Source organism: Corapipo altera, unplaced genomic scaffold (assembly GCF_003945725.1).
Source record: "Corapipo altera isolate COAL_440 unplaced genomic scaffold, ASM394572v1 275, whole genome shotgun sequence".
Taxonomy (NCBI): domain Eukaryota; kingdom Metazoa; phylum Chordata; class Aves; order Passeriformes; family Pipridae; genus Corapipo; species Corapipo altera.
In genome coordinates, this window is record NW_020885001.1 from 687,082 (window position 1) to 714,270 (window position 27,189).

Consider the following 27,189-nt stretch of genomic DNA (forward strand, 5'->3'; position numbering starts at 1 on the left):
GAGTTTCAGCTGGGTGCCAGCCAGTGCAGCACCCCGGGGACCATCCATGCCCGTGTCCCCATGGGACACAGAGAACACCTGGCTGCATGTGCCCCTTCCCGAGCCCACAGTGAGCACCAGCAGCGCTGCTGCAGCCGCTCTGCTTATTATCATATTTAATTGCCCTCCTGGTAACCCCAGGAAATGAGCAGGAGATGGTGAGAGCAGCAGTTTGGGATGATGTAAACACGAGCTCCAGCTCTCCCCGTGCCTCGCCAAGCCAGTCCCGGAGAGAACGGTGATTTATGGAGCCCCCCAGCCCCGCTCCCCCCGCCTGGGCCGCGAGTTTAATCCCGGGCTGCAAATTCAACATAAATCACTTGATTAAAAGCTCTACTTAATTTAAAGTGGGGGGGTGGGCAGGGCGCAGCTGATCGATTTAATTTACACCGGGAAATAGCAACAAGCAGACGCATTTAAAAAGGCCGGGGAGGCCAGGGATGCTGCAGCTGCTTCAGCTTAACCATTTAAGGGCTTGGGAGGGGCTGGCAGCCCCTCACCCCCACCCCCTCTTTGGTGAACCTCCCCCCACACCCCTGCCTCCCCCCACACCCCTGCCTGGACCCTGCCCCCAGCAGCTTGTGGGGTGCAGGATGCTAAAACATTTGTAGGGGGAGTGTTGGAGCCCAGAAAAGCAGAACTCCTACAAAACCAGCCGCCATCCAGGCCGCTCCCTGAATGTCACCTTCCCAAACTGCTGCTTGGATCAGCTTGAGCACAGAGAGCCCTGAGAGCCCCCTCCCCACCGCCCCCCCAGGGACGGGCAAAGTCGCGGTTAAAGTCTTTAATAATTACAAGAATTCCAGATTCATTACAGAAGAGTTTACAACAAATAATATTTCTCCATACAAAGGCAAAATAAACTTTTCAAGTAACAGCGGCCTGGCTCCGGCGTCCCCACGCCGGTGATGGGGAGGGAAGGGGTAAACGTGGCCCCTGCCCTGGTGAGGGGCTGCCCTGGCTGGGGAAATACCCCGTCCTTCCAGGCACTGGGACAGATCTGGGGGGGCACAGAAGGGCAGAGCTGGGATGAGGCCACTCCCCGGGTGCTGGTAAGGCACTGGCTGGCACTGCCAGGGGAGTGGGGGCTGCATGGGGTGCACGTCCCCCCGCTGGGGCACAGCGTGACCTGCGGCCCCCTGTCCCTCCCCACAGGCAGCTGAGGGCCAGGCAGGGGCTGCAGCCCCTCCCCAGGGCACTGTCCCCACACACCAATATGGTGCCACGGGCACTGCCCGGCCCCAGCCCGGCCGGAGCCCCGGGAGGGAGCAGGGGGGACACGGGGGGAACCAGGGCGAGGCCAGGCACGTAATGACAACGGATTCCCAAAAGGCATCAACACGTTATTATTATTGTTTAATACAACCCCATATAAAACTGAAGCAGCAGCAGCAATTCTTATCGAGGGACCTAAACTGAAATAGGTTTAGAACATAATTTAAAAAAATAAAAACAGCAAAAGTAGCAAAATATATGAATTTTTTTTTTTTTTATAGCAACTGATATCTACCAGCCACTAGTACCTTCCTACCAAACTGGTATATCTCTGGTAACAACCCTTTTAAAAAGACATGTAAATATATATTCATATTTATACATATTTTTCGTTATGTACACGGGACTCTGGGTTCAGCACAGGTGGATGTGGCTGTCTCTGAGCAGTGCTGGGTGACGTGCCTGCTGACCAGCCCCGGAGCATCCCAGGCAGGGAGGGAGCCCCAGCCAGCCAGGATCCTGGCACACCGAAGCTCCTGGCACACCAGGGCTCCTGGCACACCAAGGCTCCCAGCACACCGAGGCTCCCTGGCTTCCACAGCCACAGGAACCCGGTGCTGCTCCCGGCTCAGCAAGTTCTCCGAGTCGCAGACCAGCCCTGGGCTCTCCGTGCCCTGCCAGCATGTGCCATCCTGGGATGCCTGTCTGGCTCCCCAGCCAGGCACTGCCCCCAGTGGCAGGCGATTTCAGCTCAACCAAGTGGGAATATTCAAGCACGGAATTCATGGAAAAGAGGTTTTTTTAAAAAAAAAAAAGGGAGGAAACGCCATAAAAACACCGGAACGGACCCTTTAGGCTGCGGAGAGCTGACATGAGGCGGCAGGAGAAGCTGGCAGGAGGTGGGTGGTTTTGGTTACATGAGATGCTACAGGTGTCTCTGAACCCCTTCTGCAACAGCTCAGCACAACCAGACTGTGCAGGCAGCGTCCACAGGCACGGCAGGGCAGGGTATGGCACAGAGTGGCACAGCACGGCACGGTCCCACCGGCAGTACCACCCTCAGTGTCGCTTCAGTCCACCGTTGGTGTGCTGGGGGGGGAACTTGGGAAGGCACGGCTCGTCCGGGAGGGGGTCGTGGGAAAAAACAGAGTCCTCTCCCGAGGAGCAGGTGGAGCTGCGGGTGTCCGGGAAGCCGGGGGAATACTGATCCAGCGGCATGGAGAGGTCCAGGTACTCCTGGGGGGGACAAACCCCGACCACGGGCTCAGGAGGGGACTGGGCAGCCCCCAGGGAGCCCCCAGGGAGCACCTGCCCCATATGGGGTGGGTGCTGGTGGGAGCCCGTGGGTGCCACCTCTCCTACCTGGTTGGAGGTCATGGCCACGATCCTGTCCAGGTCTTCTACCAGCTGCTTGAAGGTGGGTCTCTGGGAAGGCACAGCGTGCCAGCAATCCCTCATCATCATGTACCTGTGAGGGCGAGGGCTGAGCATGGGGCGAGGACTGGGGACCCCACCCAGGGGAGTGGCACCCAGGAACAGAACCCAGCACCCAGGCTGGGACCCACGGCCAGGGAGGATGCTATCCCAGGATTTAGGGTAATCTCCTGTGGGGAAGGAAGGGAATCCCCCCAGCCACCCTTGCAACCAAGGGGCTGTCTGGGGAGGAGGAGGAACATGGCCTGGGCTGGTCCCTGTGCTGGGGTCACCCTGGGATTCCCTCCTGCCATGGGATAATGGAGGGAGATGCTGATTATTGCAAACAGATCAGTTTGCAGATGGTTTTGCAGGGCTGGGAATTGCTGGGATTGTAGATCCAAACATCTGGCTGTCCCCCTCCATGCCCCAGCCTGTGCCCTGGGTCAGGCAGTGGCACCCAGAGACTTCCAACCCTGCCCCACCAGTCCCAGCTGGGCAGAGAGTGTTGGGGTGCCAGTGTCCTCCCTCTTGCCCATCCCAGTGCTGCACTCACAGCTCGTTGGTGCAGTTGCTGGGCTTGTCCATCCTGTGACCTTCCTTCAGCAGCTTGAAAAGCTCCTCGACGGGCACACCGGGGTAGGGAGACCCGCCCAGCGTGAAGATCTCCCACAGCAGCACCCCGAAGGACCACCTGGGAACACAGGGTGGACACTGGGGCACCAGGTCTGGTGGGGGCTACACCCCACCGGGCCCCAGTCTGGGTACACTTAGAGGCTGGTTTGCTGGGAGGGACAGGCACCCACAGTTTCAATTCGCTCTGCAGGACAGACGAGTCCCAGCACCAAATACAATCTGGATTCGAAATATTTGGTCGGCTGATGCTAATCATAATTCCATTAAACTAAAATGAACCCCATCCACGCACTTCCCCAGCGGGCACTACTCACACATCGCTCTGGTGGGTGTAGATTCGGTCAAAGAGGGCTTCGGGGGCCATCCACTTCACCGGCAGGCGACCCTGGGACACAAAACCCCCCGTTGGCTCCGTGCCACCCAAGTGTGGGGGGTCTGGGGCAGGGGGCAGCCCTGCACACCCATGGCATTCCCAGGGCCGTTTGGGGCACCCCTGGCACCCCCACCCCCAGCGGGACCCCCCTGGCCCAGCCCTCACGTTTGTCGTCTTCTTGTAGTAATCGATGTGGTGGATGTCGCGGGCCAGCCCGAAGTCCGCGATCTTCATCACGTTGTCCTCGGTCACCAGCACGTTCCTGGCCGCCAGGTCCCTGTGGATGCACTGAGCGAGCACGGGGCCGTCAGCGGGTCCCCGACACCCCCGGGTGGTTCCCCAGGATGGACAGGGCAGGGAGGGGAGTGTGCATCCCCCCAGGCCCAGCTGCCAGGCTCCCCATCCCGCCACAGCCCCCCGAGAGCTTCTCACCTTCTTGGAGGCCAGGTACTCCATGCCCCGGGCCACCTGGTAGGCGCAGGAGACCAGGTCCTTGAAGGAGAGCTGCTCCTCGGGGACACGGGTGGGGTTGTAGCAGTACTCCATGCCCGGGGGCCGCCGGGCTTGCAGGTACTCCCGCAGGTTGCCCTTGCTGGCGTACTCCACGATCACATAGAGGGGTCCTGAGGGGATGGTGGGATGAGAGGCTGGAACACGCAGTGGGGGCTCATGACCCCACAGGTGCCAGGCCAGCCCCTCTCAGCGGATGGATGTGGCTGGAGGGGTGGCAGAGGGGACACCCCCATCCCGCTTGCACACCCTCACCGTCCTGCGTGCAGGCTCCCAGCAGGTTGATGATGTTCTTGTGCTTGCCAATCATCTTCATCATCTCCATCTCAGAGATGAGGTCGGACAAGTCCTTCTCTGTGGCGTCAGCTAAAGTGGATAGAGCAATGGTCAGGGGGGACCAGACAGGGTACCTCCCAGTTGCACACCCCCAGCACCAGCCAGGGCTCCAGCACTGTGCCAGAACCCCCACTTACACTTGAGCATCTTCACCGCCACCTTGGTCACCCGGTTGGGCTTGTCCTTGTCGAGGCCAATGGCTTCTGCCAGCACCACCTGCCCGAAGCACCCTTCTCCCAGGGGCTTGCCCAGGATCAGCCTGCCAGGAGGAGACCCCAGTGTGGGGGGAGCAGGTCGGTCACCAGCATTGGCACCACCACCCTCACCCAGCTCCCAGCCGGGGCAGGGCTGCCCCTCACCTGTCCCGGGGCAGCTCCCAGCGCGGGTCCTCGGGGAGCTCGTACTCGGAGACACCGGCCAGCATGGGGGTGCCGCTGGAGGAGAGCCGGGAGGGCCGCACCAGCATCACGCCCGAGTTCATGGAGGAGCTGGAGTCGGCCGACACCTGCAGTGGGACCGTGGGTTACCTTCACGCAGCGCCCGCGGCCGCAGCCGGCTGCCCCCGCCGGGGGGGAGATGCTGATGGGAGCCTTTGTACCCGCCCCTGCCCCCAGCCCCCTGCCCGTGGGCAAGGGGTTGTCTGTCCTGCTCCCTCCTGGGACCTGGACTATGTATTTTTTAATTAATCTGCATCACATTGTACCCAAAATGCATGGCCCAGGAGCTCCCTGGGCTCCTCAGTGTGTTTAATGACCCCGCTCTGCTCAAACCTTGAACTGCTGTAAATTCTCCTGGTTCTCCTCACAAGCCCTGCTGAGGGGGGAGGTGAAGGGGATGTGTGGCCTCCCTGTTTGCTGTGTTTCCATTGGAGGCATGGCCTGGGCAGTGCCCATCCCATGCCATGGATGGGCACAGGGCTGGAGAGGGCTGCACGTGCAGCGAGGTGAGACGGTCCCAGGTCTCCCCGTCCCTCCTCCCCCAGATCCCCTGGGAAGGGCTGGGCTCCAGGAGGGGCAGTAGGTACAAACAAACCCCCTCTCTACTTTCTGTTACCTGTCTGCGCAGGGGGATGCTCTTGGCCAGCTTGTGCACGGCCAGCTGGCTGTTGAAGTCCGTCTTCTTGGTGGTGCTCTTCAGCTTGTAGATGATGATGGTCACCACCATGCAGGAGATGAGGAAGGCCCCGATGCAGTAGATGATGATCTCCAGGTAGAAGGGGGATGTCATCATGGCTGGGGTGTCTTCAATAGCTGGTTCAGCGTGAACAGGGTGTTTGTTAAGCACCCACCAGCCCCCAGGGCTCAGGAGCAGCACTGGGGGAGCCCCCGGCTCCTCTCCACGCTTGGTGGGGACCTCGGTGCAGCAGGGACTGTGGGCTGCCCACCCACCCTGGTGGGGAAGGCGTTGTGTGCACCCCCCAGCTCCTCATCCCCAAGGTCAAGCAATGCCTCCACTGCACCCACAGGGATGGGGCTAACTGGGACAGGCATGAAGTCACCCCAACAGGGATGTGGCACTACGGGCACTTCCATGGACAGGTCCCTGTCCCTGCTGCTACACTCTGCCCACACTCAGAGCTGCAGGTCCCTTGGGGTCTGGGTTTTCCCTGCACATGGTGGGATGAAGGGGAGTGTCTGGCAGTGACCTGCTGTGGGACCATGGGATGGCAGGGAGGAGGGACCTGCAGACCCTGCCTTGGTGGCTGAGGTGGTGTTGGAGCCATGAGCAGCTCAGAGCCTGCAGCCACGTGCCAGGGTTCGTGGTGAATCCGGCAGGGTGGGGGCTGCCACTGCACCCCCTGCAGCACCCCCAGCCTGACCCCCCCAAAGAGCAGAGCCTCAGAGAGAGGTGTAAGAGGGAGCTGAAGATTCCTGCCCCACCTCTGGGCACACCCGGCTGACAAAGCAGTGGCTGATAACGGGGAAAGTTTTTGGCTGGCAAGCAGTGACCAGGCAGCATCACAAAAACTTTCCCGCTGCTGTTATCAGGCTTTGGTCCGTGCATTGATGCAGAGGAGCAGCATCAATGGGGATGGGGCAGCCGTCCCCACGGCACAAGCGCACACAGCCCCGCACGGCCCCGCACCACAGGGCAAGGCCAGGCCCCCGCAGGCAGCGCTGCCAGTCCCCCAAACCCTGCTCAGTGCCCCCCTGTGCAGGCAGGGCTGGCCTGGCCCCGGGGGTGTGGGACCGTCCTGCCCCGGCGGAGCAGCCCCTGGTTAAAGTTCCCCGGGTATGCATTGTCTGGGCCAGGGAGAGAGCAGGGGGCAGACAACTGGGGTGGAGGTGGGCAGAGAGTGGGGGGGACACTGCCCTGTCCCGCTCCAGCTGCAGAGCAGACCTGCAGCATCTGTGCTGACCCACTCTGGGGGGCAGGGGCCGGGAAGTGCTCTCTCCCGGACCGCAATGCATGCGTTGGAAAGGAGGGAGGAAAGGGAGAGGAAGAGGAGTATATACCTTCGAGAACTGTCAACCATGCAGAGTGATGGGAGATCCCAATAGAATTACCCGCCAAACATGTATACTCCCCAGCATCCTCAAATGAGACATTCCTTAAGTGAAGGACTTCCATTTCTTTGTCTGTCGTGTTAACACCAGCCGTCTGGAGGGAAAAATGGAAGCAAAAAACGGAGAAGCAAACCACATGAGATCTTCTGGGAAGGAGGCCAGAGAGGAGGGAGAGCCCAGTCTCATTTGCCAGACCCCCGGGGAGCAGACAGAGACCACTGCAGACCTGCTAGAGAGACCCTCGGGATGACCACTCATCCCGGTGGACCTACGGAGATGCTGGTTAAAACCCTTCACCAAACTGAGTGTCCTGCCCATCCGAACATGCTGGGGATGGGCTGCATGGAGAAATCAGCCCAGGCAGAGCCGGCCGGCTGGCTCGGTGACACGGGGACGAGGATGGGGATGGGAGGACAGAGGCAGGAGGATGGAGATGGGAGGGCAGAGATGGAAGCATGGAGGCAGTAAGGCGGAGATGGTAGGATGGAGACAGGAGGATGGAAATGGGAGGATGGAGACCAGGAGAGCAGCACAGATGGGGGCACAGCACTGTGTGATCCCCAGCCAGGCAGACGGGGTGCCCTGGCTGGTGTCTGTCCCACCAGGCACCTGAGCAGCACCAGTGTGTGCACAATAGGGTGGGAAGCACACAGGAGAGACACTGGGACACAGGAGAGACACCAGGACACAGCAGAGACACCAGGACACACACACAGAGCACAAAGCCCAGCCGGCCCCGCTGGGTATTTTTCCATGGTTGTTGCACCAGAAACACAGCAGAAACCAGAGAGCCCAGGGTTTTGTTTTCCACCGCCGGGGAGCGACGGTCCAAGGAAACACCCCGCCGGGCGTCCTTCCGATTACCTGTGGCCAGGGGCCTGGTGACAGTGAGCCACGCAGACTGGTTGGCCTCGCCAATATAATTGGAAACCTTACAAACATACTCCCCGCTCTCCGCCTCTGTCACATTATACAGGGTCAGCACCTCCGCATCAGAGCTATTAATCCCCGAGTGCTGGAACAGACCAACAACATGGAGTCACATGGATGTGCCCAGGAATGGCAGCACCGACAGCATCAATCAGCACAGGGGCTGCTCCCCCCGGTACCCACGGCCAGCTGGGAGGGATGGGGCTGCACACAGGGAGCCACGGGAGGAACAGGGGACACAGACGGGCATGGGGGTGTGTTCCTGCTCCCCCCTGCTCCACAGGGGTCAAAGGCACAGCTGTGGATGGCTGCATGGAATCACAGAACGGTTTGGGTTGGAAGGGATCTTAAGAGGCCACCCAGTCTGACCCCCTGCCAGGGCAGGGACACCAGCCAGACCAGCAGCCAGTTTGCCTGCTGAGCTGGGGGCAGAGGGAGCTGCTCTCACTGGGATGATCCAGGGCTCAGCTCCCAGCTCCAGCGCCGTGCTCTCTCCCTGGGGCAGCCCTCCCTGCCCTTCGCCCTGTGATGCTCTGGTGCACCCCAGCAGGCTGGTGACAGCTCTGGGGCTCCAGCTGCCCCAAGGCCAGCGGTCCCCAACCCCAGGGGGTTCTTCTGGCCCATCCACGTGGCTGCCACTGCCCCGCTCCTGCCCTGGGGATGGGCGAGCCGGGGGCTGCAGCCGGGGCCGCCCGGCGTGTGGCTTTACCTTCAGGATCTGCACGTAGGGCAGGTTGTCAGGGCCGATCTTGCTGCCGTTCACCTCGATGTGCTTCAGCCACTGGATGTGTGGCTGGGGGTCACTGTAGACCTTGCAGACAAACTCCACGTTGCTGCCGAGGGCCACGGTCTTGTTGGCAGGCAGCCCTGCCTGCAGGATGGGCCGGTGCGGGGAGCGCTCTGCGGGACCAGGACATGGGGCACCTTACAGCGGGGTCTGGGGTGCCCACCTGCCCACCCACGGGTGCACCCTGCAGCCCCCCAGGCCGTGGGCACTGGTACACCTGGCACAGCCATGGCATCCCCTCCCTGAGAGTCCCTGAGAGCAGCCAGGGACAGGGACAGGTGAAACCCTGCAAGGGGACAGGGACATCGGCACCTATTGGGGGGGGTCAGAGGTCAAACAAACCTACAGAGGGCCCCGGCCGTTAACAAAGCGGCTGCCACTGTGGTGAGTCAGCATTAACAAACCCCTTTGTTCACCTCGCTGACTGTTCCCTTCAGTTTGCTCAGTGTAATCAAATTAAATCACATTTTTAATGGTTCATTTACTGGCATTTAGAGCAGCTCCACATGTGGAACTGCTCAGACCAGCCTTCCCAGCTGGGAATTATGGCTAATAAGGCGATTAAAAAAGTTTCTGTCTGGTCTACGAAATTATTTTCACCACAATTAAAAATCCCCAGAACAGGATGAGGTGAACCTTCTGCCTGGATGGCTCGTGGACCTGCTGTGCCACAGAGGTGGACACTGGGGTGGGACGGCACAGGGATGGCGGGTGAGCCCCTTCCATGTGAGCACTCCCATCCCTGCCTCTCCAGGGTGCAGCACCCGTTCCTGCTCGGGAAGGTTTGGGGGGACGGGGACACAGGTGAGCCCCCCAGCCCCACGCTCCTCACCCACGACATCCAGCTGGTAGGTGTGGTTGATGCTCCCGTACTTGTTCTCCACGATGCAGGTGTAGTTGCCCTTATCAGACGGCACCACCGAGTCCATGATGATGCTCCAGGTCGCCTGGCGGACCTGGGGGCACGGGGAGGACAGAGCCAGTTACGTGCAGGGCACACGAGCCCCTGGTCCCGCTCACATCGGAGCTGGCTCAGCCCCGGCCCCCGGCATGGGCAGGACATAAATCTCCCTTTGAGGTCACCTTTCCCCTTCCCCACAGAAGGGCTGTAATTGCTCCCAGCTGTCCTGGGACAGCCTGGCCACGGAGCCAACTGCTTCGGGAAGCAGATGTTGGGAGGGGAGCGCGATGGGTCCGCCCAGTGTGCGGGGACACCCCTCTGCAGCGCCCCGTGTGAGCAGGGAACAGACTGGCTTTGTTCCTCCGGGAAGAGCTGCTTCCCTGGCTGGCCCTGGGGCTCGGACCTGCACTGCTCCCCATGGCCAGTGGGCACCACGCTGGTCAGTGGGCGGGTGCAGTCTGTGTGTCCTCCGTGAGTGCTGCTGACCCAGTGCATCTCCTCTGGGATGGTCCCAGCAGCTCAGCCAGGCTGAGAACCTCCCAGGCCCCCTGGCCATGGGGCACCAGAGGCTCTCCAACAGCCAGCCCTGTCGCTGCCAGCTTCGGCTCTGGCTCCTCTTGGCAAAAGCTCCCTGAGCCCTGCTCCGTGGGGCTGCATTCCTCCCTCCCAGCTGGAAACTGGCAGTTTGCACAGTCCTGCATTTCAGCCCCATTAGCTATCCGGGGCATGGGCTGCCATGGGCCAGGAGCTGCCACGCTGCCAGCAGCCTCTCTCCTCCCCACCCACGAGCCTCCATCCCATGGTGAGCCTGCATCCCTCCCCAGGACACACTGCATGGAGCTGGGAGCCGTGACGTGGCCGCATTCCTGCTGCTGTCCCTGGCACCTGGCAGGAGCCCTGCCACGCAGGGCCACGGCCAGGGCTGCCTGTGCAACTCAGTGGCAATTGTGGCCACACAACTCCAGGCTGGCTCAGGGGTCTCACCCAGGGAGACACCCCCCAAGGGGTGCAAGCCTCAGGGAGGCTGCAGCCCTATTCCTGAAAATTAAGGGAGATGGAAAAAGAGGATTCTGGTGCCTTGTAGGGTCACCCACGGGTCCCTGGACTACAGCTGCTGCGAGGGTCACCCCTTCCCTTGGGGAGGAGAGAAACTCAGGGGTCCCAGCATGCTGGTCACCCCCCCCAGGGCTCCTCTGCACCCCACTGCAGGACCAGAGCCATGGGAAGGGGAGAACCAAGCCCTCCTCCCACCTGGGTGGCACCTGCAGCCTGGGCCCACTGTGGGTGCTGGGGAAGCAGCATTGAGCCCCCTCCCCAGCTCAGGGAGCCAATGTGACCCCTGAATGTGGGCTGGGGCACCCCTGGGCTGCTGGCACAGCTCCTGCAACCACTGCTGGGCACAGAGAGGCTCCTCCACCCCGGGGTCCCTGGGGACGCCCAGACCCCTCTCCTCGGCGGGGGGATTAGGCAGAGGCAGCCAAGCCAGGCTGGTTCCCTCAGCACGAGCCCCCTCCCCCATAAGCTCCCTCCCCCAGGGCTGAGCTGGTGCAAACATGACCCAGAAGCAGGTCACTGCCGTAGGGCCACTCCGAAACAGGAACGTCAGAGGGGCCCATCTGCCCCTGCTGGGGTGGTGCAGGCAGGGGCTCGGTGCCTCTTAAGCTGCAGAGACCCTTCCCAGTCCTCCCCCCCCCCCTGCCCCCCCCGCCGCCTATTTCCCCCCAGTACCTTGTACCCCCCGATGCGGTGGTCGGGTTTGAACTCTTTGCCGTTCTTCAGCCAGCGCAATGTGGGGTTGGGTGTCCCGCTCGAGGGACACTTGAATTTCACCGTTTTGGCGGCAGGGACAGCGTGGAGCTTCTTCTCCATCTTCTCGGGATAGGTCCAGTATGGAGCGATGGCCTCTGGGGAGCAGAGCGGGGACTCAGCACAGCCAAACCCACCAGCCTCCAGTCCTGGGTGTAACCCCAAGGATGCCCAGGGCAGGGCTGAGCCACGAATCCAGAGAGATGCCAGCAGTCAAGCCTGGGTCCAGTAGGGAGGGGAGCTCCAGGACATTGGGCATTATCCATGAGTCACAGCAGCCCCTTCCTTGCAGGGTGCATGCTCAGCTCACGTGGCTGCAGCAGCAGTGGCCCCAATGAAGCCGTGCTGGCCTGTCCCCTTGCTCTGCCCGGGCTGCTTCACCCACTGCACCCAGACCTGCACCCTCACCACTGCTGGCCAGGCTGGCTCAGGCAGCCCCTGCCCATCCTTGCCTGCCTGTCTCCACCCCTGGGCAATGCTCACGTGTGCCCAGCCTCCCCTCGCCCTGGCACAGGGCAAACCCCACACGTACGGTTTGGCTTGGTATTATCTGCCTCCTTCTCCTCCGACGAGGAATCATCTTCGTCATCATCGTCCTCCGCAGAGGGCAGCGCGTCTGCAAGAGAAGAGATGACCCTGCTGAACATCTGTGCAGCTTTGTGAGAGGGGCTGGTGGGGACCAGAGCACGGTGGGTGGGTGGCGGGGAGCTGTGCCCAGTGGGGTGGCCAAGGCAGGGACTTGCAGATGCCCAGCAGGGGCATGGGGAATCCCAGGGGAACGTTCTGCACACCCCCAGCACAGCCAGGGCCAGCAGTGCCACCATCCCAGTGCCCACAGCCATGGGCACGGTGAAGCAATTTGCTGATAGAAGTGATTTAGGAGCTCCTCACCCCCTGTCCACCAACCCCCCTGGGGCGGCAGCTGAGACCCCACAGGCACAGAAATGCCCCAGCCTCGGCGAACACCTCCCCAGCTCCAGCGTTCCTCCCTCTCCAGCCTCACACTCCATCAGCACCAACACAGGCTGCGGCTCCCATCCAGCGTGTGCCCCTCCTGGGGTGGCCCCGCAGCCCCCAGTCCCGTGCAGACAAACACATGACGACCTCCAGCCGCTTCTCCCTCCACTGCAGTGGCCAAGCAGCCTCAGCACCGTGCTGGAAACTCCTCCAGGCACCCCCGAGTCGCAGGTCGGCCCCAAACTCACTGCGCGTGGCCGGTGGGGCGTGCAGGCCGTGCAGAGGCAGCCTGCTCCTCGCTCCACAGCCTGGCCCCCGCGGCTGCCCCTTCCCTGCGCAGCCAGGGCTGCTACAAACCTGAGACGTTCACGGAGAAGTAGGTGGTCTCACTCCCCGAGGGGCTGTTGGTCATGCAGGCATAGAGCCCCGAGTCCTCGGGCACCGCGTCCCTGACCTCTACCTCCTCCCCGGTGATGCGCGTCCGGTTGTTCTCGGCCAGCTGGACGCCGTCGCGCACCCAGTTGATGCTCTGGACGTCATCCCGCAGCCGGCAGCGCAGCTGGAGGAGGTCACCGGGGTGGGCAGAGTAGGACTCCACTTCGATTTTTGCTTTGGGCAGAGCTGGAGGAGTCAGGGGAGAGAAGAAGAGAAAAAAAAAAAGAAGGAGAAAAGGAATAGAGACCAAAGGAAACCATGCTGCTGCTGCTGCTGCTGCTGCTGCTGCAGCCGGGTTAATGAGGCAACATGCGCTGCTGGGATGCTCCTGCCGTGGCACTGGGGACCCCAGTACCCAGGGGACAGAGCCGGCGGCTGCAGCAGAGCAGAGGGGAGGCAGAGGCGGAGGCTGCAAGCACCCCAAGCAGCACCAAGTGCTTCACCCTGCAGCAGCACCCACTTGGTGCCTGGGGAGTTCCAAAGCCCTCACCCCACTCAGCTCCTACAGAGCGTGACGGGGCAGAGCCTTCACAATGGGGGAGAAACAGGCAACTTGAGACAACTTAGGCAGTGCCGGCTGCTTGGGCAGGATCCAGCCTCTCCCAGGAGCATCCCACATCCCTGCTTGGCTCTGCCACCTTGCAGGGGTCCCAGGATCCCAACCACAAGCAGGCAGCCAGCAAAGCAGGCCAGGGTCCCCATGGCACCAGGACCCTCGCCCCAGTTAGAGAGCGGCGGGGCAGGGCTGGAAGGGCAGGGACTGGGGGCTGCGGCAGGACAGCAAGGCAGGGAGTGAGGGGGGAAAGGTCAGCCCAGGGGAGCTCTGGCCAGACAGGTGCCGGCCACGGCGTTCCCATCCACAGCATTCCTGGGCAGGGGAGCTGCAGCTGCTCCCCGAGGCGACACTTGTGTGAGCAGCACAAAGATCCTTTCTCTCCATTCCACTGCGATCTCATCTCTCCTGGCCCTGGTCTGTCCTGGCCTTGATGTGTCCTGGCCCTGGTCAGTCCTCGAGCGCTGGCCCTCGGTGTGCGAGCGGCTCTCCTGGTCCCAGGCTTGGGGCAGACGCTGGGTTTCAAACAACCTCTTCAAATTCCATGGCCCAAGGAAGGGCTCAGGCTGCTGCAGCTCTGCTGGGGCTCCCTACGATGACGTGGGTGATGCAGTGGGAGCATCACCCCAGACCGAGCCCCACGGGCTGGTGGGCACAGCTCCGGAGCCCAACTCCTCTGCTCTGTCTCCTCTCCGGTAACGTGTGTCCGGTTGTTCTCGGCCAGCTGGATGCCATCAGGACGCTGCAGGAGCAGCACAAATGGGCACACGGCACTGCTGTGGATGCTGCTCTCAGGGGCCAGAGACGGGGCCAGAAAATCCCAACAAACGTGGCAGAAACAGCCGGGAAGTGTTCAAGCTCCAGCTGATCCATGGCCTGAGGTCTGAGCCCCCCAGTACTTCTGGGTGCCCAACGAGCCAGACAAGCACAGCCTCTGCTCCCTCCTCTGCATGTGTGCCCTAAACAGCCACAGACCAGCTTGCTCTGGGCCGCTGGCTGCAGAGTGGCACAGGGTCTCTACTGGCACAAAATCCCCTGGAGCAGAGCTGAGGTGTGTGGGTGATGTGGGGCCGGGACCAGCAGCTCCTTCCCGCTCCTCCCTGCAGCCACCAGCTGCTCTGTACAGACAAAAATGAAACCTCGGCTCTCCAAACTCCAATTTGCTGCACCATGACCTGCATTTTGCTTTCTGGCCACTTCTCTTTGCCTTGGACTGATGAGAAGCTTCATGGAGAAAACATCCCTGAGCGGCTCCAGAGTTTCTCCTCTTTCTTTTGCTCAGCACTTGAAGGAAAACAGTGGGATGGGGAAGAATTCCCTTTCCTCAGCTGCTGGAATACCAAAGCCAGGGCTCCAGATTCATCCGTGAGAGGATACAAAGCGTTTTAATGTGGAAGGGGAAGACCAACAGGAGACTCTTCCCTGGTGGGGGAAGGGCCTTGCTCTGCAATGCTGTTTTTCCCTGATTTTCTCCCACAGGAGAGGCACTTCTCACAGCTCTGATTTGTGTTTCAAGTGATTAGTCACAGGCATCTCCCAAGGCTCACAAAGCAGCAGTGACATCCCGTCCTGTCCGTCTGAACACCCCGCGACCGGGTTACACCGCGTCCTCCTGCCTGTCCCAACTCCCTCCTCACACAGAGCAAGGTCAGTGGCTGATAAACAGCCACGAAAACACAAACCACCACGAATCTGGTGCTGCAGCCATATCTGCCCTTATCTTGCTCCCAGCTCTGCCCCATGCACCCCTGCACCGACAAACTTCTTCCCTATGGAACAGAAAAACCCTGCAGGGAAACCAGGGAGGTTGCTCCTGCCAGCCCCGAGCTCTGCCAGCACCCCTCAGCTGGACCTGTGGGAAGAGGTGGCTTGGAGGTGGAAAAGATCTTTGGAGGGGGAGAGATTTTGGGGTATCTCAGCCCAGGGCTCGGGGAGGCAGCGCCCCAGGCTCAGGCGGGTCCCTTCCCACGGACACGGCATCACACAGGTCCCCTGGCACCCCACGCAAGTGCCACCACTCCTTCAGGCCACTGGGCTGAGGAGCTCGGGCGGGGACTGCCAGCATGTGGTCAGATCCCCTTCCAAAGCCCCTGTTCCCTCCCCCAGCCCCACCAAGCCAGGGGCTGGTTTGCATCACCAGCACGACTGGGAGGTGATGGACGGAGAGGGGAGGCAGAGGGCACAGCAGGCCCCTGCCCTTCGGTCACCCATGGCACATCTCTGGCACATCTCTGGCACTCGGGATGAGGCGGAAAACGCGGCATGGTGGGAACGGCCTGGGAACAAATTCACAGGCTAATGAGCATGTCCAGGTTCGCTCAGCCTCCCGGCGGGAGCAGGGCTTGGACGGTGCTGCGGCCCTGGCAGGCAGACAGCACTGTGGCCACGGGACGGCACGGATGGCACGGGCAGCCTGGATGGCAGCAGGGACACTGTGGACACGGGAGCACCGGCGGCGTGAGCTGTGGTACCGGTGTGGCCTCCACTCCAGCTCCTGAGGGTGAGCCCGTTTGATCGCTGGACTCCACCGGCCCGAAGCGTCCCTGTCTCACGTTCTGCTTCTCTGTAACCTAAACCACGGCACCAGGTGCAGCCCCCGGCACAGCCCCACGGCAGAGCCCATCTCAGCTGGCTGCTCCCTCCAGGCGCCAGCCAGCCCCGCACGGGTGCTTCTCCAAAGGTTAATCAGCCAGACAAACGCTTGGCTCTCCTCCCCAGGGCTTGGGAAGGCTCTGGGTGCTGCCGGCACCGCACAAAGGTCAGTGGGTGGGAGTCCCCACCCCAGCCAGGAGCTGTGGGGGTGCTCACAGCCCCATCGAGCAAAGAGGGCAACAGCGAGGAGAGCAAACGAACAGCAGTGTCTCGGTCCCACAGGCAGAGCTCTGTCCCACCCTGCTATGGCAGGGACAGGAGGCCCCAAGGTGCCCAGCAAGGTGAGGGGCAGCTCTGGCTGGCAGTGCCTCCACGAGCCCCCCCAGCTGCCACGGCCGGGGCGGCCGCTGCAAGTTTATTACTTTATTCCACCGTTGAAATGGAACCGAGAGCGGAGCCGAGCCCGGCGAGCGTCGGCCAGATGGAGAGTGTCACCGAGTGCATATAACTGTCACCGGCTCCCCAGGGCTGGCCCCCGACGGGGACTGTGGGGATGGGGATGGGGCGGCGGGGACAGGGACGGGGACCCGCGACAGCAGCCGCGGGGAGAGGAACCACACAGATTCACCGACCCCCCCCTCCACTCTCCGTGCTGCCCGTGCACCCCCCGAGCAGCGGGAGCCACAGGCTGTGCGGCCACGGCGATGGTGACGGTGGCAATAAAGGGGCCAACAAAGCGGCGCGGGGACAATGCGGGCGGGGGGCGCGGGGCCGCGGGCGCCGGTTGCCCTGGAGACCCCAGCGGGGCTTTCCGAAGGTATTTCCTGAAGAAAAAGCACACACATGCCCGGCAGCCCCGCTAATCCCAACAGGAAGCGCTTACCGGGACTTGGGGATTGGCTTCTTTTTGATTTAAAAAGCTCCTCGCCCTGCCGTGTCTCCCCCAGCCCGGGCTGTGCTGGGGGCATGTCCCGAGAGGCAACATCCCAGCACTCCAGCTGCTCCCAGGGCCATGCATATCCCTGGATCTCCTGCTCCGGGGAAAGGCTGCAGCAGGGAGATGCCAACAGATGAGCATCAGGAGCTCAATCCACCCTTGGCTCTTCTTGGGGTGCTCAGGGCATCCCTTGGCTCCTCCTGTCCAAGACAGCCCAGAAGGCCATGGGCTTCTCTGCACCCTCCAGTCCCTGGCTGCTTCCTCCACAGGGAGAGAGGGATTTATGTCCTGCTCCAGGCCCCCCTGCTCTCCCAGCCTGCACGGCAAATGAAGCAGCACTTAATTAACAGGCGTGTTGGGAGTTCGCAAAGCTGTCAGGATAAACCCACCCCTTCTCCCCCTGGGACCCCCTGGCCATGCTCAGAGCTCTGCAGCAGCTCAGAGCCCTGGGAGCAGCAGCTTGGGGCACCAACACCCCCATCAGCTCTCCCCAGGCATAGGACGGATGAGGGTTGCAAGTGAACACCCCAATCCACACAGATTTTGGCTGGCTTTGTCTGGGCCCTGGCTCACCACCAGAGCTGAGTCTCTGTTCCTCTCCCTGCATCCCTCCTGCACAGCCCTGGGCAGTCCCACACGGGGGGCTCAACAGCCCCCAGACTCACGGGGATCCCCCCAAACCCCCAGAGTGGCTCCGCTCCCCCTGGGGCAGCTCCACAGCCCAGGCTCCGGCACAGTGCGGCTGCTTTTCCCAAAGACTCGTATTTCCTTTTTTCCTCCTCAATTAAGGGCTGGAGTGACACCATCCGAGTGGAAAGGCGGGAGGAGGGAACAATGTCGGCCCGGCAGGCTGGGAGGGGACGGCAGCAGCCCGATGCCCTAGAGAACACGGTGATGCCCGGGGAGCTGGGACAGGGTGGCTGCAGCAATAGGGGTCTGGGGGGGCTGCTGGGCCCCCCGAGCTCCGGGAACAGTCCTGGGCTGCTGCCATCAACAGCAGAAGTGCAGGAGGCTGCAGGCTTGGCAGGGAATCCTCAGGCTGCTTGTGGGGCTCCAGCAAGGAGTCAGCTGCTCCAAGGGATCCCCAGGATCCAAACTGGATCCCCTGGGGCTCCCCAGGGCACAGGGTGGGAGACACAGAGAGCTGCAAAAACAGGGAGGGGATGGGACAGCAGAGAAATGGGGAGGGGATCAGAGCTGAGGGCCAGCAGTGCTCCCGGGGAGCAGCAGGGACGAGCCAAGGACCCTCGAGGTGCTGCCTGCTGGGGTCCCCCAAGCTGCCTGGGCTGAGCACGCTGCTCAGCCTGACTTCTGGCTCCTGCAGGACCCAGAGAGAGACCCCCTGGACAAGCCAGGGACAACAAAGCCCCGGGATGCAGGGCCCCCGCCGGCCCTGCAGATGGGCAGGGGGAGGTTAAGCCTGTGGCCAGCTGGGTGGACGGCGGCCCCGGGAAATGGGGCAGCCCCCTGGCCCCCGGGGAGGGGGCTGCAGCCAAACCCCCTGTGCTTTGGAGTGCAAATGCACTCCCTGGGAAAGTATCTGCTGCACCAGGGGGTGCCTTCGGGACTCAGTGTCCCCCAAAACCAGCTGCCCAGGGCAGGGCCCCCCTGCCCCAGGACACGGCTCCCCACAAAAATCTGCTCTGCCGCTCGGCACCCCCGGCAGGGCTGAGGCAGACCCGAGTGAGGAGATGCCTGAGCAGCAGCCAGGACAATGGCAGACAAGGAGAGAGGGGAAAAAAACCCTCGGCAATTTTCTGCAGGTTTCTATTTAACCTGGAGACAAAGAGCAGCTTTGTGCGAGGGAGGGACGGAGGCTGCGCACGGAAATTTCTTGGCTTTTCCCCTTAACCAGGGGTTTTTCACCACCTCCAAATTTAGGTAACTATAAAATGCAGTAAGTGCCCATTAATATTTTATTTGCTCCAGATTTTTTGGTACTGGGAGGGAGCCCACGACAAGCAGAGCTCCCAAATCCCCTCCCATGCCACGAGGAGAGGGGAGCCAGGGCTGAAACCCCCCTCTGCACGAGGCCAGGGCCGCTGGCCGGGCGCGGGGGATTACTCCTCCCTGAGAAGGGAGCTTAGCTGCCTCAGAACTGGGAGTAAACTGAAACCCTATAAACATGCAGAACAAAGTCCGGGAAAGCTGTTGCCTCTGCCACAGAGGGGACCGAGCGCGGCCGCCGCTGCCCCCGAGGCGATGGGGGGATACTGAGGAGCCACAGGGATGTGGGGGAAGGACAGAGAGCTCGGCCCCCGGGACACAACACCCCTCAGCACGGGAGCTGAGCCCCATCCACATCCCATGGAACCCCAAAACCCGCGGGGCCGAGTCGGAGCCTGCTCCTGCGAGGTGCTTGGTGGCTCGGCCCCGGCTGCAGGTCCTGGCCCAGCACCGGATCTTCCCATCCCACATGTCCTGCTGGGAACATTTTGTTCCCACCAGCCAGCCCCGGAGCCAAGGGACGGACTCTGCCCCAGCCGGGCTCCTGCTGTGGCACTAATTGGGCCGCCCTGGTGAGAACCATGTCGGGAAACGTTTCCAGAGGTTATTGTTAGCCCTGGCATGAGGCTGGCGAGGAACCAGCTCCCTCCTCTCCAACCTCTCCTCCTCCACTGTCACTGCCTGACGCTGCTCCCAAACCCTCCAGGGGCTGCAGGGCTCCTCAGGCACCCCAAAACCCACCTCTGCTCAATCAGCCCTGGACATGAACTCCCTGACACCTTTCCCAGCGCCACAGCTGGGGTTGGGGCTGCCAGTGCTGCTCTACCAGCAGCACAGAGCCATCCTTACCCGAAACACCACCAGGAAACCTCTTCCAGGAAGAGCAATCTCCTGAGAAAAACATGTTTACCACTGTCAACCGCATTGTTTACAGACGTGGGGAGGAGGCACGACAGTGGAAAAATCTCAGCAATGGTCCATGTGAGTGAAGCTTTGCCCAAGGCTCCTCTCTGGAGCTGCAGCTCCCCAGGACCACTTGGGCTGTCTCCTGTGGTGTCACCTCACAGGGCACTCCCCGCTCCAACCAGAGGCAACAACCCTGGCCCCATGGCATCACCCAGTCATCCCTCACCGAGGCTGGTGCAGCTGCAGCACAGACCACTCACCAGTGCCAGCTCTCACCCCGAATCCTGAGAGGACCCTGGGGCACCACGAGCCGCTGTGCCCATGCTGGCTGCACCAGCAATCTGCCTCTCAGGGTTCTGGTGGGAGAAAGGAGGAAGGGGGAGCGAGTCTTAAAAAGCAAAGCAGTGCCCACAGACCAGACATTCTTGGGTAATTAGAACCAAAAGGCAGCAAGTCGAAGTCCCGCACGGCGCAGCCGGGTCTGGTTATTCTCTGCCTCACCAGGGGGAAGGCCAAGGCTCTGACACACCAGAGCAGGGCTCTCTGCCGGGGCCCACTCTCCCCAGGGCCAGGCAACCCCCTCGGCCCATCCACTGTGCCTCGAGGTGCCCCCGTGCTCTGGAGCTGTGCCAGGCACTGCTGTGCTGTGACATGGAGTGGCCCCGGGCAGGGACACAGCCCCCAGGGCTCTGTATCCTTCTCCAAACCAACAGGTCAGGGTTTGCCACAATTCTTCTCCAGCTTTAAATTGTCCCCAGGCACTGCTGGAGCCGCACACCCACTTCTGTGCCCGCACAAACTGCCCTGAGGACAAGCACCATGTCCCCACGGGCACCAGCTCCCAGGCAGCTGGGTGGCACTGCAAGTGGCACCGGGGACGTGCTGGTGCCCCCACGGCTGGACCACGTGCCAGCCTCTGCCCCTGCTGCAGGGAGACGGGCTCGTGTCTCATGAAGGACGAGGGAGCGGGGGGCTCCCGGCGCGGCCGCGGCGCATCCGTGTGTCCCTGTGTCCCTCTTACCTTGGTCGGGCAGGCTGGGGGCCGGCCGGGCAGCGGAGAGCGCGGCTGCGACCAGCACAGCCCAAAGGATGAGGCACCGCCAGGTAAACATCCCACTGCTGCAGCTACTGCTCGGCGACTGGGCTCCACAACTCCCACTCCATGGGGACCCCGGGCTGGCCCCGGGCGGGCGCGGGGAGGGTCTCCGCTGGGCCGTCAGCCCCTCCGAGCTGTGAGGGAGGAAAACAGAGTCAGGGCAGGGCGAGGGGCTCCCCCACATCCCCCCACGGCTGCACGGTGGGACGCACTCGCCATCACAGGTGACACTCCTCCAGCATCCAGCCGGACAGCGGGATGTCCCTGGATCATGGGATGTCCCTGGATCATGGGATGTCCCTGGATCATGGGATGTCCCTGGATCACGGGATGTCCCCGGACCACGGTGGCAGGTCCCCACAGACCCCTCGGCAGCCTGACGTGACCCAGCACTGACTGGCAGGGTTACGTTTCCCTGCAGAAAAGCGTTGATGTGTCGAGAGCAGAAAGCGCTGGCGAGGCAGAATCGCAGGCAGCAGAATTTCCCAGAATGGAGGGAGGAACATTAATGCCGGTTAAAGAAAAGGAGATTCCTCCTCTCCTCTTCCTGCACTTCATGAGCTGTTGCTGATCCACAGCTTTGCTGTGGGAAATCCCATATCCAGACCAAAATCTGATGTTGTCCATGTCACAGTGCACCCCAGCAAAGCAGATCCCGCTGCAAACCCCAACCTCCTCCATTCCCTATAGGATCTATAGGGCACACAGCAGCCACCCCCACGGAAAGGCCTTTCTGGAGCTGGAGGGTCAGCCAGCTGCGGCCAATCTCTTTCCACCAACAGCTGTTTTTGGAGTGACTGTTTGGGGAGAAATCCCCCTTCTTCCACGGCCAATTCTGCAACTCACTCTCATCCCTGCCAGCTCTCACGCTGGGTTCTCCAGCCCACCCATTCCCTCGGGTCCCCATGCCCTTCCCGGGGAATGCTCTGTGCATGGCAGCTTCAGAGGCAAGTGCTGGCACAGGGAGACACAGCAGAGCCTGATCCCGGTTCAGGGTGCCGCAGGGATGTGCCCTCCAGGGCCCTCATCCCTCCTTCCCTCTGACCGTCCCTCCTTCCCACCATGCCAGGATCACAGAGCTCTGCCAAGACACGTTCCAGGGGGATGCTGGAGCCAGAGCCCGACCGCCCCCGGCCAACTGTTCCCAGCCGAGTGGATGGGAACAAGCCCCTGTGCTCCACCCCCGCGCCACATCTGCACCTCGGCAGCAGCCTGGGACGAGGTCCCGACACCCGCTGACGGTCCCGCCGGGCTCTGCCGAAGCGCTCGCGGCGAGACCCTGCCCAGCCCGTTGCACAACCCGCCGCGGGGGAAGCGCAAGGACCGGGGTGTGGACAGGACAACACCATCCCCAAAGCCCTCCCCCCAGGCCCCTCCTGGGGTGCAGCAGTGCCCCCGGGCCCCGCAGCCCGTGGCAAGCATCCCAAGCTCACCCGGTTCCCCTCTCGAGGGCCGCGCGCTGTGCTGTTCCCAACCTGCCGCCTGAACGGGCGCTCCCCTTTGCCATACGGCGTCAGGCTGAAGTGCACGCTGTTAAAACCAGTGAGTAATAATCGTAGTGAGTAATCAACCGCTACTCATCCTCCCCACGCACTCAGCCCGTGGAGCTCTGGCCGCCGCCTCTCCCGCTCCAGCGTGAGAGCGAGACCCTGTGCTGCCTGTGCCCGGAGCGCCGGCTTTTCCCAACGGATGGGCTGAGCAGCCACCAGCCCCAAAGGGCTCAGATCCCCCAAACAGCCTCCACACCCCAAGGAAGCCCAGCCAGGGTGCAGGCCTGGGGGCTCTGGCTGCCTCCTCCCTGCCCAACTGCTCTGCCTGCAGCCAGCAGAGGAGTATTTGGGAGCCAAACTATTGACACAAGGAGTCAGACAGCAAAAAGGGCATCCAGCAAACACTGGTGTTATCTCCAACGCCAGTGCTCCCAGGTGCCGGGCAGTGCTTGGAAACTGTTATTGAATGTTCAGGATTTATCAGGGTTTGGAAAGGGGGAGGTGGAATTCTTTGAGGAGGGGAAAAAAAAAAAAAAAGTCCTTGGTATTTCTGGAAATTATTTTGTGTCTCTCAGTGGCTTTGTTTATCGACAGCACATGCTCCCCGGAACATGCCCTAATGCGGAGTGTCTGCGTGGGCCTCCCGAGCCGGCCCTGTGCCGAGGGGAGGGATGGAGGGAGGGAGGGATGGAGGGATGGAGGGGAGCCCAGTGCCTCCAGTTCCTGAAAAATGAGTCAGTGCTGGCTCGTGCACAGCAGAGCCCTTCTCCGATACACCTCAGAGCGGGCGCCTTCCAGCTGATTCAGGGCCTTGACAGCAGCACATTTCCATGGCGTAGGGATCGCTCGGCAGCGCAGAGCTGTCTGTGGCTAGAGGGTCACTGGGAGGGAGGGAGGGAGGGAAGGACAGAGGGAAGTGTGCCAGGACTCAGCGGGAGCACACTGACGATGGTTGGCTTCCCTGGGCAGTAAGGGAGGGGGCAGCAGCCACGGCTTTGCTGGAAGGCAGCAGGACCAGGACACATCCTGACCACGGGGAGCAATCCCAGCTTCCTGCCTGCTCTCCCCAGACAGGCTCAGCAGCACCTGAGGGAATCCCAGTGCTCAGAGATGCTGAAGGGGCAGCACAGACCCTTTCCTCCTTCCCAAGGGAGAAGGGGAGACTGGGAAGCCCCAAGACACCTGCCCTTGTGGCTCCTTGGTGCCCACTCGGGAAGGAGGTGAGGAAGTGGGGAGAGTGCTCCTACCTGTGCAAACATGGCTCTTCTCTGTGTTTATACAGCTTTTATATAAATCCCAACAGGAAACCATTTGCTCAGGAGGATGGCAGCTCGGGCAGGGTGGGTCTCCGGCTCCTGCTGGGCACCATCCCCGCTCCCCGTGGCCCCAGCACACTGCAATTTACTGCTCCGGGGTGGATTCAAACAACTAAAAATGGAAGCAGTAAGAGAGGAGCCAGGGCTAAATGCCTCTCAGAGACCTGCCTCCAAGACTGCAATTACTAGCGGCCATTACACCCACGGAGCTATTTCAGAGTGGTGACGGACACCCCTGTGCCCACCCGTGCACCCCCTGGGGGCACACGCTCCCCCGTGTGCCAGGGAAGATGCTCTCACACTGCCTTTGCACGCTGGTATGTCCACGAGGAGCCTCGTTTAACCTGTCCCCTTGCCATCCTCAGGGACCCCAAGGGCTGCACTCTCACCCCTCGTGTCTCCCACGGCCCTGAGTCACAGGGCTGAGCTGTCCCAGGGACACAGCACAGACGGGACATTCCCACTTGGACAGCAGCTGCACCCCGTGGTTCTTAGCTGAGTGGTTCTGAGCAGGGAAGCCCCTTCCCGTCCCGTGGCTCATCCCTGGAATGCCTCTGAGGTGCCAAACGCAGGAGCCAGCGCTGGAGCAGGGTGCCCAGCTGGGGCACGTGGGGCTCAGAGCCCCGTGATGCTGTGACATCCACAGAGGAGCCCCAGTCTGATCCCTGTGTGCCCACAGTGCTGGATGTGAGGGGGGGTGGCTGCTGCCATGGGCTTGGTGAGGCTGGGAGGGCTCTGGCCCCTCAGCCTCTGCCTCCCCGTTGGAGCAGAGCTGGCCTGTGGCATCCACCACATCAGAGTGTCCGGGGTGCCTCAGTGCCAGCAGCCAGTGGGTAATGCAGAGCAGGCAGGAAAAACACAGGGAGAGGCCAAATCCAGCAGGGAGAAGAGTCTGAGCTCAGCTCCCGGGTCTGCACAGCGTCAGGAGCCTGCGCTGGGGGACTGTGCCCAGCCAGGGTCACCCGTCCCTCAAGGGGGGACATGGTGACCCCCAGCAGACCACCCTGCTGGGCAGAGATGCCCTCCAGCTCCAAAACACAGAAAGGAGACTCGTTTTCCTCTGAGGCTCAACACAAGCAGCCCTCCAGGCGCCCTTGGGGAGGAAGGACATGCCAAAGGCACAGTCCGTGGGCGACAGGAGCGAAGCCTTTCCCTTGCCCAGTGCTCCGTGCCCCAGCCTGAGGCTCAGGTCAGGAACCAAGTATTTGCTGAAATAAAAAGCAAACACAACTGCAAATGGAACTGCAGGGAAAAACTATAATGCTTAAAGCAGACACACGCTTGGAAAAATAAATATCCAACTGTGCAGCATACAGAGCACATTAACCCTTCCCAGCTGGCCACCAGGACTTAGGGCTACTGGGGGCATCTCTGGCGCCGAGCTGTGGGCATCTGGTGGTGGGAGAGCCTGGCACACAGGGCAGGAAGGACAGGGAAAGGCCCAGCGTCACCCACAGATCTCCATCAAACCAGCTCAGTTCTAGAAGCATCCTCACACTCAGGTGTGAAAATTGAGGGCTCAATTTTCAGATCTACAGAGCAACCATTGGTATCCCAAAGACTCCACTGGGCTGGTCTCCCCGACTGCACTGGAAGCTGACTGGTCAAGGATGGTGACACCGGGACACGACCACAGCCTGCCACCCCCTGGAAGGGGCAGAGGCCCGTTATCCAGCCTGGGAGGGAGCTGGCTGGGGCTTTCACTACATTCTGCTCCTCCAGGGAAAGCCGCTGGGAGGGGAAGGACACAGATTTGCCTTCGTGCCCAGAAGCAGCAGGTCACAAAGGGGCAGAAAGTCAGATTGCCGGGATGGGATGAGCTTCCAGCAGCCAGGGCCTGGGGGGCCAGAGCACCGGGAGGCACCAGCTGGGGGCTGGGGTCGGAGGCAATACAGCTCCCGGTTCAGGTTACGGTTTTAGGTGGTAAATAAAGAGGGAGCTCCAGTTCACACCTGAAAGGGACCCGGGCCCCCTCCCGCACGGCCGGGGCAGCAGCTCGCGCGTGGAAAAGCCCAGACGATGCTCCCGCCGGCTGCCCTCGCCCGGTACCGCTCCTGCCTGCACCCCGCCGGAGCGGGGGCGATTTATTTTAATCCTCTCGGAGCAACACAAGGAAAAGGCAGCAGTGCATGCCAGCCAGCACAGGGATTAAGGGAGGAAGTGCTCCTGAGAGGGGAAGATGGCTGCTAGCCAGAGCAGGGGGCTGCGGGGCCCACGCTCCTGCGGCGTCCCTGGGCTGCGCGGGGGGGCTGCCCCTGCGCCCCGCTCCTCTGTGCTGGCATCCAGCTGGTCGGCACCCGGAGAGCTCCAGCCGGAGCAAACCACCGCCTCCGCCTGCGCGCAATCCCAGTTTCCCTCCGGCCGGGACCTGGCAGGGGCTCCGAGCCCGTCGGTTCCACCCCCGCCAGCCGCTGGGTTCGCCGCGCTGTTCGCGTTTAAACATCGCCGGGAAGGGACCTGCCCCGGCCAGCCGTGACCCGGGACACGGGGCAGCGACTCGGCGAATCCGGGCGGAGAAGGAGCAGCGAGGTGGCCGCGGGGCTCCTCGGTGTCACCTGAACACGACGCGCTCCGCTGCGTCCCCGCACGAGGCCAGCGGCCACCTCCGCGGCTCCTGGCCCCAGAACGCACAAACACCACAACCAAAAACCCTCTGCAAGCAAACCCTCCCGGTGCCGAGGGCCACCGCACGGGCCCAGTGGTCACCCGCCATCGCAGGTGTCGCCGCCGCCTCCCCGCATTCCCGGCGCCTTCGCCGCGGGCGGACGAGCGGCTCCCGGAGCCCGGCACGGCGCTGGGATGCGGCGGCTCCCAGAGCCCCACCAGCCTGGACACACAAAGGGAAACCCCAGCTCCGGGACGCCGTTATTCCAGCGCCTCCATCCCCGGTGACGCCTGAACGCCCCGGGATCCCAAATCCGAAACACAACTAAACCCAGCTCCTTCTCCATCTTTTTCTGGAAGCCGCGAGGCTCCCGCTCAGGAACTTTTCGTGAATACGGGACCAAGCAACGACTCGGAAACCGCCCTCTGACCCTCGCCGGGCTCCCCCGGCGCCGGGAGGGGTCTCAGGGCCGGGGCTGTGCGGGGGGGTCCAGCCTCGACTCGGCCACTGGACGGGGTCGGACCCGCAGCTTTCCCGAACTGCCGCCCGCCGAGCGGCTGCACCCCGGGGGCGGCACCCCGGGGCCCCCGACCCCCGCCCCGCTGTCCGCAAACCCCCAGGTCCCAAAAACCGGAGCCGCCCCGGCACGGGGGACAGGGCGAATCCGGGGGGGTTCGGCCGCGACGGAGCCCCGTCCCCCGATGGAGCCCCCCGCGCCCGCCCCGCGGAGCACAAAGCGACGCCCCGCGGTCCCGGTGCCGGTGCCGCCCCCCCGGCCGCCGTTACTCACCGGAGCCCCGCGGGCGGCGGCGGCGGCGCGGTGCCGCCGCTCCCGGGAACAATGGAGGGGAGCCCCGGCCGGGGCGAGAGGCGCAGCCCCGCCGCCGCCGCGCTCACAGCGG

General features: G+C 62.4%; 1 protein-coding gene across 5 annotated transcripts; it reads right to left on the reverse strand.

Moving 5' to 3' along the window:
* Positions 1–808: 808 nt before the first annotated feature.
* On the reverse strand, positions 809–27,155 carry FGFR1 (fibroblast growth factor receptor 1). Of its 5 annotated transcripts, none has more exons than XM_027667057.1 (18): positions 27,078–27,155; positions 20,802–21,010; positions 12,768–13,031; positions 11,986–12,069; positions 11,376–11,551; positions 9,579–9,702; positions 8,669–8,859; positions 6,979–7,123; positions 5,576–5,772; positions 4,882–5,027; positions 4,660–4,781; positions 4,442–4,552; positions 4,109–4,299; positions 3,842–3,964; positions 3,618–3,688; positions 3,224–3,361; positions 2,617–2,722; positions 809–2,490 (listed from the first exon to the last, which is right to left on the reverse strand). In XM_027667057.1, exons 2-18 carry the CDS (start codon positions 20,890–20,892, stop codon positions 2,314–2,316), a joined length of 2,457 nt encoding a protein of 818 aa, XP_027522858.1. In that variant the 5' UTR covers positions 20,893–21,010; positions 27,078–27,155; the 3' UTR covers positions 809–2,313. The 5 variants fall into 5 exon arrangements, with proteins under 5 accessions (XP_027522858.1, XP_027522857.1, XP_027522856.1 ...); XM_027667056.1 differs by having other exon boundaries at positions 4,436–4,552; XM_027667055.1 differs by having other exon boundaries at positions 5,570–5,772.
* Positions 27,156–27,189: the final 34 nt, after the last annotated feature.